Source organism: Ochotona curzoniae, unplaced genomic scaffold (genome assembly GCF_017591425.1).
Source record: "Ochotona curzoniae isolate NIBS_2020 unplaced genomic scaffold, NIBS_Ocur_1.0 contig_4895, whole genome shotgun sequence".
Lineage (NCBI taxonomy): Eukaryota > Metazoa > Chordata > Mammalia > Lagomorpha > Ochotonidae > Ochotona > Ochotona curzoniae.
The window spans coordinates 526,609-538,358 of NW_024466413.1; the positions used below are offsets into that span (position 1 = coordinate 526,609).

General features: G+C 56.6%; 1 protein-coding gene across 1 annotated transcript in view; it reads left to right on the forward strand.

The window, feature by feature from the left end:
* Window positions 1-7,795, forward strand: part of KCNK9 (potassium two pore domain channel subfamily K member 9) — a 28,339-nt gene extending 20,544 nt beyond the window's left edge. The window contains exon 2 of the mRNA XM_040988498.1: window positions 6,987-7,795. Coding sequence (XP_040844432.1) covers window positions 6,987-7,795 — 809 coding nt within the window. The remainder of the gene's footprint in view (window positions 1-6,986) is intronic.
* Window positions 7,796-11,750: the final 3,955 nt, after the last annotated feature.

An 11,750-nucleotide genomic window follows, 5' to 3' on the forward strand; every position in this document is an offset into this window, starting at 1 on the left:
AGCCCAGCCCTCTAGTGGTTTTTGGTCCCTGCTTGTGGTGCTGAAGGCAACACAACTGGTTGTTAGCAAGGCAAATGGGCATCCACAAGATATCTCATTTAGGGAGAGGCATCTTGGCCTGCCTGCTTGATGCTGATAAATTTATAACAAATGATGTTTATGAAGTTTTCAATGGGGAGTTTCATAGCAAAAGCCTTCCCCCAGCAGCAGCAAAGCCCACTGCATGCTTGCATGGGAGGAGGCAGGAGATACTCAGGGGGCCAACACCTGGGTGGGGCCAGATCTGTGTCATTTCCCTGTAGCTTTGGATGTCAGTGGTACTTTGTGTTTCTCTTCAGGGAGCAAGCATGAGACCCAGCCTCAGCCAATCTCAGAGGTGGGGAGATCATGAGGGCAGGAGCCCTCATGAGAAGGCTGGCCTACATCCCAGTGTGGACTGGGATCTGTCCTCCCAGCCTCTTGAGACAGGGTGAAGGGCAGCAGGAGCCAGGTCCCCTGTGACCGGGAGAGTGATTGGGACCATCGTGCTTTGCTCTTGGCGATGCCAGGTGCCCGTACTGGTGGTGTCTCATCAAGCACTGGGCTTGATGAGAATGGGCAGTGACAGATGCACATGTGTCCAGCCAGTGACCATCAGCCCAGGCTTCTCAGAAAGGGTATTCAGGGTAGTGCTGGGCCAGGCACTGTCCTCCCCTTCCATCCCACCCTGCTCTCCAGTTTGCCGGGTGGGGCCATGCAGCTGCCACCTGAGGGCCTTGCCTTTGGCCACCTTGAGGGGTTCCTTCCACATGACAGGCACCTGGGATCATCCTGGCCCAGTTAGGTGAAGCCATGCAGCATTCATACCTGTTACATACCAAGGGGATGGAGGTCAAGTGAGTCCCAGTGAGAATGGAACCTTCCTGTGTCCTGACCCTGGGCTCTGACTGTGTCCCCTGCCTCGTGTCTCAGGAGTACCAAGTTGCCGGGGGGGGGTGGGCCTCACCCATAGCAGCCACAGCGGTGGAGCCAGTTCCACCACCCTGCGTCCCCCTGGTAGAGCATGCCACTGTGCAGGCTGCCACCCAGCTCAGCCTGGGGCTGGGGTGGCTCTCTACTATCCTGGCCACCCAGCCACTAACAAGACTCATGGGTCTGCCATAGGTGATCCAAGGGCCATCCCTCATCCACACCAGCGGGGCAGCTGCCATCTTGAGAAGGCTGGGATAGGCAAGTGGGCAGTCTGGCTGCCCGCTGTTAGCTGGGCACTGAGGATGTGGTAGGCCTACATGAGGGCTGTTGTCTCCCAACGTTGGTGCACCTGCCCCAACTGGTCCCAGCAGCTGCCCAGGCAGTGGGTTGAGTCTCCAGGAGGTACAGAGCTGTCAGTGCAGCAGTATCATTGTGGCTGCTGAAATGGCTATAACGGGCCCCTGTAGCCTCACTGCTGTCCTCTTCATTGCTTTTGCCATTGCTGTTCTGGGCTGCCCAAGGCTGAACATGGGGACTGACATGGGCAGGTGCCCTGTGGTTACCTGGGAGGCAAGCCATACCTGGAATGTACCAGGCACTGGGAGTTGACCAGATTGTAGGAGACAGCATCAGGCACCCTTGTCACCCTGGCTGTCTGTCCAGCGTCGCTTGAGCCCCTTGGCCCTGGGGTCCTCCATCTACCTCATCTCTACTCCCATGCTCCTTGTTAGGCAAGGCTTGGTTCTACCCCTGCTCTCCTCAGGGTCTTGCTGAATATCTGTCACATGTCTACCTCTGCCCCACCCCCCGGCAGCTGGATGGCCTCAGGGAGGTGGTTTGGGGGCAGAGAGGTCTGACTGTGAACCTACATTTTGCTGTATCACCAGCTTGGGAGTGAGAACCAGGTGCTAGTGCCTGCCCCAAGTTTGCTGATTGACTTCCCAGACAGCAGTTGCCACAGGCACGGTGGTGTGCGCAGCAGGGCCTGGTCATTGTGCCCTGATAGTGTCAGGGTTCTACGGGGGACTGTGAGGGGGATACACGTGGCGATGGTGGTGGGCGTTATCTACATTACCCATCACGCAGCAAACCCACTTGTGGAGATGTGCTGGGGCGAGTCTTGCCCCTAACAGGGAGCCCAGGGCAGCCATGAGTGTCATCTGGGGTGACAGCCAGGCAGGTGTTCCCGGAGCCATGCTCAGCCTGGCTTTTTCCATGCTGCAGTCTCAGAGGCGGCTCGAGTTGCCGTTATGTAAGGCAGGGCCTGGGAGAGCGGGGCTCTGGGCAGTGTGTCTGTCCAGTGTTTGTGTATGTGTGTCTACATGGCAGTGTGTGTGGGAGGCATGCCTGTGCATGCAGCATCTGTCAGATGGTCACTCACCTGCCAGTGCTGGCTGTGGGGTTTTCAGGGGGTGCCCAAGCAGGGCAAGTGGAAGTAGTCAAGGTGTCCGCCAACAGGTGACATGACTGCCATCTCTGAGTCTTCCCAAGCCCAAGTCCTTATATTGGATCCTTGGTTTGGCAGCAAGGAAACTAGGGACAGAAAGGCTGTGCGTGGCTGGCTCTGAGCTCACTAGGAGCGTGTGTGTGCATCACCTGTTGACCATGAACAGACCCGGGGTAGAGGCACTCCTGGGTCCTGCTGTTTGCCCTTGATTTGTTTCTCTGATGCAGCAGAACAAATATGTGGTACCCAGAGCACTGGTCATGCATGCGAGCATGGGCGCGTATGTGAGGGAGTGTCAGAAAGCCGTGCAACAGTGCATTTATAGATTATGTATTTTCATGTGGACAACTTTTGAAATGCGTTTTTTAGAAGGTTCCACATCTGCCTGGGTTTTACATTTTTTTTTTTACCCAGACCCTGTAAACTCCCCCTTTTTTTTGCACAGATGTGTTGAAGTCTCCTCAGCTGCACCTTTGTGTCTGTGCATGCCTGTGTGTGCAAGGGCACACGCGCCGTCAGCATGGGCCACGAGGGCACACGCACCGTCAGCATGGGCCACGAGGGCACACGCGCCGTCAGCATGGGCCACGAGGGCACACGCGCCGTCAGCATGGGCCACGAGGGCACACGCGCCGTCAGCATGGGCCACGAGGGCACACGCGCCGTCAGCATGGGCCACGAGGGCACACGCGCCGTCAGCATGGGCCACGAGGATACACACACTGTCAGCATGGGCCACGAGGGCACACGCACCGTCAGCATGGGCCACGAGGGCACACGCGCCGTCAGCATGGGCCACGAGGGCACACGCGCCGTCAGCATGGGCCACGAGGGCACACGCGCCGTCAGCATGGGCCACGAGGGCACACGCGCCGTCAGCATGGGCCACGAGGGCACACGCGCCGTCAGCATGGGCCACGAGGGCACACGCGCCGTCAGCATGGGCCATGAGGGCACACGCGCCGTCAGCATGAGCTGATGGCAGAAGAGGCACCATAATATGAGTTGTTGAGGAGTGGGTGTTAGATCCTAGCTTGACTTGTATTTTTTAAAGATGTATTTATTTTTACTGGAAAGTCAGATATACAGAGAGGAAGAGAAACAGAGAAGGAAGCTCTTCTGTCCACTGATTGACTCCCCATGTGGCCTCAGCGACTGGAGCTGAGCCAATCTGAAGCCAGGAGCCAGGAGCTTCTTCAGGGTCTCCCTCACAGGTGCAGGGTCCCAAGGCTTTGGTTGTCCTTGACTGCTTTCCCAGGTCACAAGCAAGGAGCTGGATGGGAAGTGGGGCTGCCAGGATTAGAACCTGTGCCCATATGGGATCCCGGCATGTGCATGGTGAGGACTTGAGCTGCTAAGCTACCATGCTGGGCCTGACTTTATATTTTCTAATTCTATCAGCAACTTTTGAAGTTGAAATTTCATCCTCTTTTCCCCATGCACTTTTACATGTAGATTTGTTTCCGATGGTGGGGAGGATGGGAGAGAGGCTTTCATTAAACAGGGTGGTGGTGGAGACAGGGAGGTGAGACAGGCATATTGTGCCATCTGACCACCTGGTACCTGGTGGGTGGGGCCAGAACCCGGATCAGCTCCACAGGGGAGGGCCACGTGACCTGCCTGGAGATCCTGAGAGCAGCACTCACCTGGCTATGGGCCGCCTCTACACCAGAGTACGGCTGAGTATTTTAGCTTCATTTTGGCACTGGGGATGTATTCTCAAAACTTTGGTTTCATGTCATGACCACTAGTATAGTTGTATCTTATCATTGAGAAAATTCCCTCGGTTGCTGAGAAAAAAAAATTCACCACGTGGCACACATACACAGCTATGGAAAATATGAGGGACTCGTGCCCACGTGCGGGCAGGTGGCCTTTGGGCTTCTGCAGCCAACTGATCGCCCACCAGAGGGCACCCTTGTATCTCCGGTCGCCGGTCCTGGGCAGTGAAGGCCAGGGCTGAAGGCGTGGTCTTCAGCACCGCCCTTTTTGGCAGCTGCTACCTCTTCCCAGAGCAACTGTGTGTGGAGCATGGGTGAATTCTTTCCTGCCTCTTTCAACGGCTTCTGTGACTCCAACTGCAGTGGGGGCTGCTGGCCGTGGGCTCGGGTTGGGAGACTGGAGGCAGACCTGCACACCCGGGCAGATCTGTCTGCCGGAACCCCGCAGGCATCAAGGGTGGGTGACCCCATCTATCCAGGCCCCCTCCCTGGCTCCACTTCCTCACCTGCAGGCTGGGGAGAGCTGGGCTTTGCAAGGGAGGATTTGTGTAGTTAACCAACACACTTCAGCAGTTGGGTGGCATGTGGTGCGTTTGCTGGGTTGTGCAGCTGTCATGTTGCTCCCCCCAGCAGCACCTCGGGGCGAGGGGGTCCAATGCCCAAGTTCTGCTGGGAACAGAGAAGAGAGAACGACTCACCCTTAGCCATAGTCAGACGTGTATGCCAGCTCGCGTGTATTTTTAGGTTTGTGTTCTCCCTTAAAATCTGAATGAAGGCCACCTGAAAGAGGTGGTGATCCTTATTGTCTGTGAATCTCAGAGAGGCCAGGGAGGAGCTTGCTTTTGCATGCAGTCCCCAGGTTGCCTTCCTTCAGAAGACATGGGGACAAACTTCGGGCTGGCACAGAGGGCGAAGCCGCCTGGCACAGGAGCACAGCCCCTGCCATGCCACGGGGAGGCACACTTTAGCTCTGCACAGGACACGGCCGACCTGGCCATAGCTGCACAGGCTGATCTCTGTTCACTGCCTTTCCTTGTGCGTCTGTAGAATGGGACCCAGCTGGTGCTCCTTGCCCTGGGGCCTCACGGGGTGGGGGCAACGTGCATGGGGGGGGCATGGCCTCTGTCCCTTTGTCATCTGCTTGTCTCCCTTTGGCCTTTTCTGTGTGGTCTCTATCCCATGCAGACTGCGGATGGTGAAATAAACAATTGTGTATCGCATCTTAGGCATCCTGACTTCCAGTCTCTTTATAACTCAGAAAATCAGGGCAGCTGGGCCCCCTGCGCAGGCCACAGTTGTTATGGGAGTAGATGGGCTTTCTCTCTGCCCACTGGCTGCCCTCGGCCTCAGTCCCCTCCCCGGGACAGGTATACAGGGCAGGGGCTTGGGACCTGTTCAGCGCTAGGCCAAGGAAACCATCCACGATTTATAGTGCCTGCCCGGGTGTTAGGACACATCCTTTGTAGCACTCGCCTGGCACCCACAAACCAGACTGTGAGGCTGGAAGGAGTACTGGGCTGGAGGTGGGGTCTCCTGTGAGCACGGCTGTCCTGGGGGCTCGGGTGCAGCGGGGGGTACAGCCGCTCAGTCTCAGACAGCAGTGGTACTCTGCATGGCCAGGCTAAGGGCCGTGGTGGCAAGGTGACCACAGAGAGCCTCTGGGGCCCCAGGGGGCAAAGCTGGCCATGTGGTTCTGGGCTCGGGACTCAGACCCATGTAAAAAAAGCCCACCCTCCTGATTTTTAGGGAAAGCTGGAGCATTTGGATTTTTCTGAGTAGTGTTCCCCGCTCTGTCCTGTCTTCCTTCAGCCAGGGGAGAGGACACAGAGGCCAGTCCTCTGGGTGACCCTGGCACCCAGCCGGCTCTCTGAAGCTCTTGGTGGGGAGGCAGCACTGGCCTGACTTTGCCAAGTTGTGCAGCTGCTGGCAGAGTTGTGGCCAGAGGTCTCAGAGGTGCCCAAGGGTGAGCTGTGCTGGCCACCACGCAGGCTGCACTTGTGGAGTGGCACACATGGCTCCATTGCTTTATTAGAGAGGCGTTTCCCCTGGCAGCTGGGGGCTGGGACTCCGGGGCACTTCTCTGAATCCGCAGCACCTGCTGCTAGCCTCCTCCTCCTCGGCTGATGGGACCAGCCTTGCATCCTGAAGGAGCAACTTGTTCTGAGGAACTGGCTCCATTTCCTGCTTGGCAGTGTCAGTGCTGTGATGTCCCTGCGAGGGGACTGGGGAGGTGAATGGGAGTGGAGGTGATGGACAGGAGGCAGTCTGGTTTGCAACAGCTTTCAACCTTGGGCTGTTTGGCTCCGGTGGGCACTTCCTGTTTTCTCACAGCAGTTTGGGTCTCTGGTGGCTTTCACAGAGCAGCACGGATGCTGTCTTCTTTTGAAAAGTTGTGTGTGGTTCCTCAACCCCTGGCATGCCCCCAGGTGACCCTTGGTGCCCTTCACACCACCCCCATCCTGGTCGCAGCATGCTTGGCCACCCCTGTCTGATGTGCTCTGCACTGGAAGTGCTTCAGACTTGTGGGTGCTTGCACATGCATCACGCCAGAAACCCTGTGCAAATCCAGGACTCACTGTGTGTGCACACAGCCTGGAGGTCACTGGCTAAACTACTTTTTAACAGTTTTGTGCATGGTTCAAGTGGAGCTCCCCACGTAGGTCGTGTCCGTGTTCTGGGTGGTTTAGATTTAAGGGATGATCCACCTGTCCCAGGTCCTTTCCTACGCTCATGTGACTAGACCCAAACCACCTTGTTCCTCTCAGCCCTTCCCCTTCTGGGCCCTCAAGCTCCTCCCCACAGCCCATCCTGCAGGCCTCAGGCTGGCCTCTGATCATTGTCCCCGCCCTCTTGTCGTCCACCTGCAGGTTACGGACACGCGGCTCCTGGCACCGACGCAGGCAAGGCTTTCTGCATGTTCTACGCGGTGCTGGGCATCCCGCTGACGCTGGTCATGTTCCAGAGCCTGGGTGAGCGCATGAACACCTTCGTGCGCTATCTCCTCAAGCGTGTCAAGAAAGGCTGTGGCATGCACAACACCGACGTGTCCATGGAGAACATGGTGACCGTGGGCTTCTTCTCGTGCATGGGCACGCTGTGCATCGGGGCGGCCGCCTTCTCCCAGTGCGAGGACTGGAGCTTCTTCCACGCCTACTACTACTGTTTCATCACGCTCACCACCATCGGCTTCGGGGACTACGTGGCGCTGCAGAGCAAGGGCGCGCTGCAGAAGAAGCCGCTGTACGTGGCCTTCAGCTTCATGTACATCCTGGTGGGGCTGACGGTCATCGGCGCCTTCCTCAACCTGGTGGTCCTCAGGTTCCTGACCATGAACAGCGAGGATGAGCGGCGGGACGCCGAAGACCGGGCGTCCCTAACCGGCAACCCCACCAGCCTGGCCATCCACATCCCGGACGAGCCGCCGCCGCGGCGTGGCCGCTCCCGCAAGGGCGAGGGGCCTGAGCTGCAGTCCGTGTGCTCTTGCACCTGCTACCACTCGGTGGCCACACACCAGAACTCTTTCGGTGCCAAGCTTGCGCCCCAGAACTCGCAGTCCAATCCATACAAGCTGGAGGAGATCTCCCCCAGCACGCTCAAGAACAGCCTCTGCCCGTCGCCTGGAGTGCACAGCTTCTCTGACCACCGCAGGCTCATCCGGCGTCGGAGGTCCGTGTAGCTGCTGGGAGGGCGCAAGCGCCGCCAAGTCCTTTGTCCTAGCTGACGTAAGTCCCATCGGCCCCCGACTTGTCTCTTTCTTATTTATTTGCGATTATCCTTTGTTAATTATGGCCATCGTCATTCCTTTCCTTCTTCCTCTTCTCACTCATTTTTTCCCGTCTTCTCACCCTCTCCGCCGCCTAGTCCCGCCAGGCAGAGCAGGTTAAGGGGGAAACTAAGGCTCCTCCTCTGACAGCGGTTCGTGAGCGTGCAAGCGTGCAGGTTCCTTCCCCGCAGAGTGCAAGGCTTTTGCTGCCCTGCCCGACCCCTGGGATGCTTTCCTAGGCCTGGTGCGAGACTGTGGAGCCAGAGCTCAGAGAATGTCACCCCTACGGTGCGCGCCCGGCTGAGAGCCTGCCGTTCTCTTCCCCCCCAGGACCGAGTGTGCATGTGTGTGAGGGGTGGGAGGTGGTGCACACTCATGCAGTGTGAATGTGCGTGTGCGAGAGGAACAGGATGGAAAGTCGAGGTACTTCCTCCCCTTTATTTTTCCTGCAGTCTTGTTTTGCAGCCTGCCTTTGGCTGCCCCCAAACCAAACAGCAGAAACAAAACTCCACAGATTTTTGTTTTGTTATTGTTGTTATGATTTAACCATCGTTGCCAACCAATCCAAGCATGCTCCATGAGCGGTCTAGCCCAGACACATTCTCGACCACATCTTAAAAAAAAAAAATGCTGGGCTCTAAATTATATTAATGGATTTTTGGGTTGGGGGGAGGGAGGGTGGGGTGGGTGGGTGTGAAGACTTCAGCTTGCCAGTTCAAACACTTTAAAAAATAAGCATGCACTTTGTGAAACTGGTACGCATTATAAATTATGAGAACAGTACTTAGCGATGGATGGAACAGTCCAGAGCCAATCCTATGGAGTTATCACAGACATTTTCACTCTGTCACCTGTAGCTCCAACCCTTGGCCGCCCAGCTGGAGTTGCCAGGGCGCTGTTGGAAGCCCCTGGCCCGGGGATCTCTCCTCCCACTAGTTGGTGACGATGATGATGGTGGCTGCTTAGGCACAGCCGCTGTGGGATGCTTGGATGAGAATGGGGCTGTGGTCTCTTAGGAGGATCAGGGCTTTCTTCCCGCAAATATGTTTGACTCTATATTTTCAGGAAGATTGTCTTGAGTTGCATTTGATTTGTGACTAGGAGAGAGTTCGTTGGTCTCAGGAAGGGTTCAGGGCTGAGTTTGGCCTCCTGGGAACTTGCTGATCTCAGGGGACAGATTGGGGAGTAGAGAAATCCGTGCCCCCACCTCACTGTCAGTGGAGGGTGACCCCCAAGGGAAGCTCGCTCATCTCTTAGGGGTAGCTTAGAGCGAGGCGTGCACAGGAGGCCCTTGCCCCGGCTAGGGTCAAGCCAGCTTCCCATCCCCCTCCTTCAAACGGTGCTTTAACTTCCCATATCATCATCATCTGTGCCATTTCTTAAAAACAAACAAACAGAAAACCACAAACCACAAAAAACAAAAACCCAAATCCACCCATTGCGCATCCTCCCACTCCTTCTCGTGTAAGCTGGAATTCATGGCTCTTGGATGAAAACGGGCTTTGGTTGTACTGCTCAGAAAGACACTTGACTGGCCTACAGGAGTTCTTAAAGGAGACAGCACCCTAATGCCACCCGTCCCAATGGGCTGATGCCGGCAGCATCGAAGACTGCTCTGAGAAGGCCGTGTGTACTTTCTCGCCATATCCCCTGCTGAAACCTCCCTTCCGCCCAGGACAAGGACCTGCGGGAGGAGTGTGTGCACCTGATTCCCTAGGCCAAAGTTCACAGTCATCGACCCTGACGGTCTAGCTCGCTTCACTTGTCAGTAGGCTCTGGTGTTGCCGAATCGCTGACTTAGGGCACCGAGGCCTGCTCGATGACTAGGAACAGCTGCTGTCCCCCCTCATTCCCTCTTGGAAGATGGTGGGCTCTAGGGGTCGTAGGGGCCGCAGACCACCAGCGCCTGCCTGCAGAGTGCACTCTGCCTGGATCACCTATAAGGGTTGCCGCGGAAACCCGGGTCACATTTGTGCTGCATTTGTGTGTCGTCGCTGACCTGCCAACGACACACCGAGGCACTCACGGATGTTTTTGTTCAAGGTCACAGAGCTGGTCCTTGACACGACTGAGGCGGTGGTCTCAGGCCAGACCCAAAAGGGTTTCAGGAAGCTGGTGTCCCCTTCCCTGCCCCCAGTGAGGGAAGTGTGTCTTTGCCTTGGTGTGGGGACACACGCCAGGCCCTTAGGGACCCAGGGTCAGAGCAGGCTCCCCTTCTCTAGTGTCCCCGTGCTGTGTTCCTGCTCACTCAAGGGTCGGTGCTCTGCTTTCCCCGGGGAGATGTTAGAAGCTTTTCCACTGAATTGGCTCTTTTCTGGAAGAGTCTGGTATAGGATGGAGTCCTGTCCCGGTATCAATTCTGAGTTCTCCCTGCTTCTTGGCTCTTGGCCACCAGTCCAGCCCTTGGAAGGATGCCTGTTCCATCTTCTGGGGGCCAAATTGCAGGTCCTGGCCAAGGCTCAGAGTGGCCAGGGACGGGGGCAAACCCAGGTCTGCCTCCCTTGAGCTGTCCTTTCCTGCCCCACTACACCCTGAGGTGTCCCCACTGGGGAGTGTCTCATTGCAGAGGGCAGGGGATGTAGGGTGCAGCTCCCAGATTCTCTGGATGACACGGGTGTTCCACTCCTTGACCTGCAGGAGGATGGAGCCGAGAAGGAAGCCCAGGCCAGGAGAGGCTGAGCCTGTGTGCAAGCTCGCATGGCTGCACCGGGGTGCTTGTACTGGTTTCTCTTGCTGCTACGTTCCTGGCCGCTCTTGTTGTTGCTGTTGTTGCTTGTAGCTGCCTGGTGATTCCTTGTTGCTGGACTCGTTGTGTCTCAGGCCCAGGCCTCCCCTCCCACCTCTTGCAACCTGGTAACTTGTTTCTTTTGGCCAGGTGTTCTCCCGCCCTTCCATCCAGCCATGCTCATCCAGTGAGGGGGACCAGAGTGACAACAGGCTGTTTGGATTTAGGGTTCAACTTCTGTTAGGATGAACTTAAGGAAGGGCTGAATTCTGCCGGAGTAGATTGGCCCGCCATCTAGCAATCTTTCTCCCTTGCCCCCATGCCTTGTTGAAACCAAAAGATCTTTCTAACTCTTACTTGAACCTTTTTCATCTATAAACCCTAAAGATAGGACAGAGGTGGGTCTGGGTCGTGGTGCTCTCCAAGAATCTTGGGCTCAGAACTTTCTAGAGACTTGTCATGTTACCACCAAGACCATCCATCCTGGGTGAGATGTACCATCTCGGTCGTCAGCCCAGCAGACTCTTTTAATCTGCAGTAGGGCCAACCTCTCTGGGTTGGGACATATCCGGGCAAGCCCTAGAGTTAGGAGCAGGGGGCATCTTGCGATCGAGGGGGGTCAGTCAGTTTCTTCAGCCTCTGTGCTCTCAGGAGGTGTGCAATTGGCCATTTGAGCTGAAGCCCCCGAGAGCCTCCTGGCCTGAGACAGGGGAAGCGGCTCATCTCGGCTTGCCCGCTCATTCTGTGCCCAGGCCATGCTCGAGCACACATCCAGACAGTAGCCAGGACACCCGGGAGGGAATGAGAGATGTGTTTCTTTCCTTTGCCTCTTCCTGGTTTGTGGTTCCCAGCGAGTATCCTTTGCAGTTGGAGAGGGTGGTGCTGGACTTCCGTTGTTTGGCACGGTGCAGAGTAGAGGAGGAGATGACCTTGGGAGGAGAGCTGCCCACTGCTGAGCTGGTGGCCCCATTCTGGGCCCCCCAAAGTGCTGGGTCAAGGCTCCATGCCATGAGACTCTTTTCTGGCCATTACTTCATCAGGGCCACTTGAGGAACCCTCCACCCTCATGTCCCTGCTGCTAGCTCTGGAGAATCCCAGAGTTACCCAGAAAGAAAAAAGGTAAAAGAATAGCACAAAGCCCTT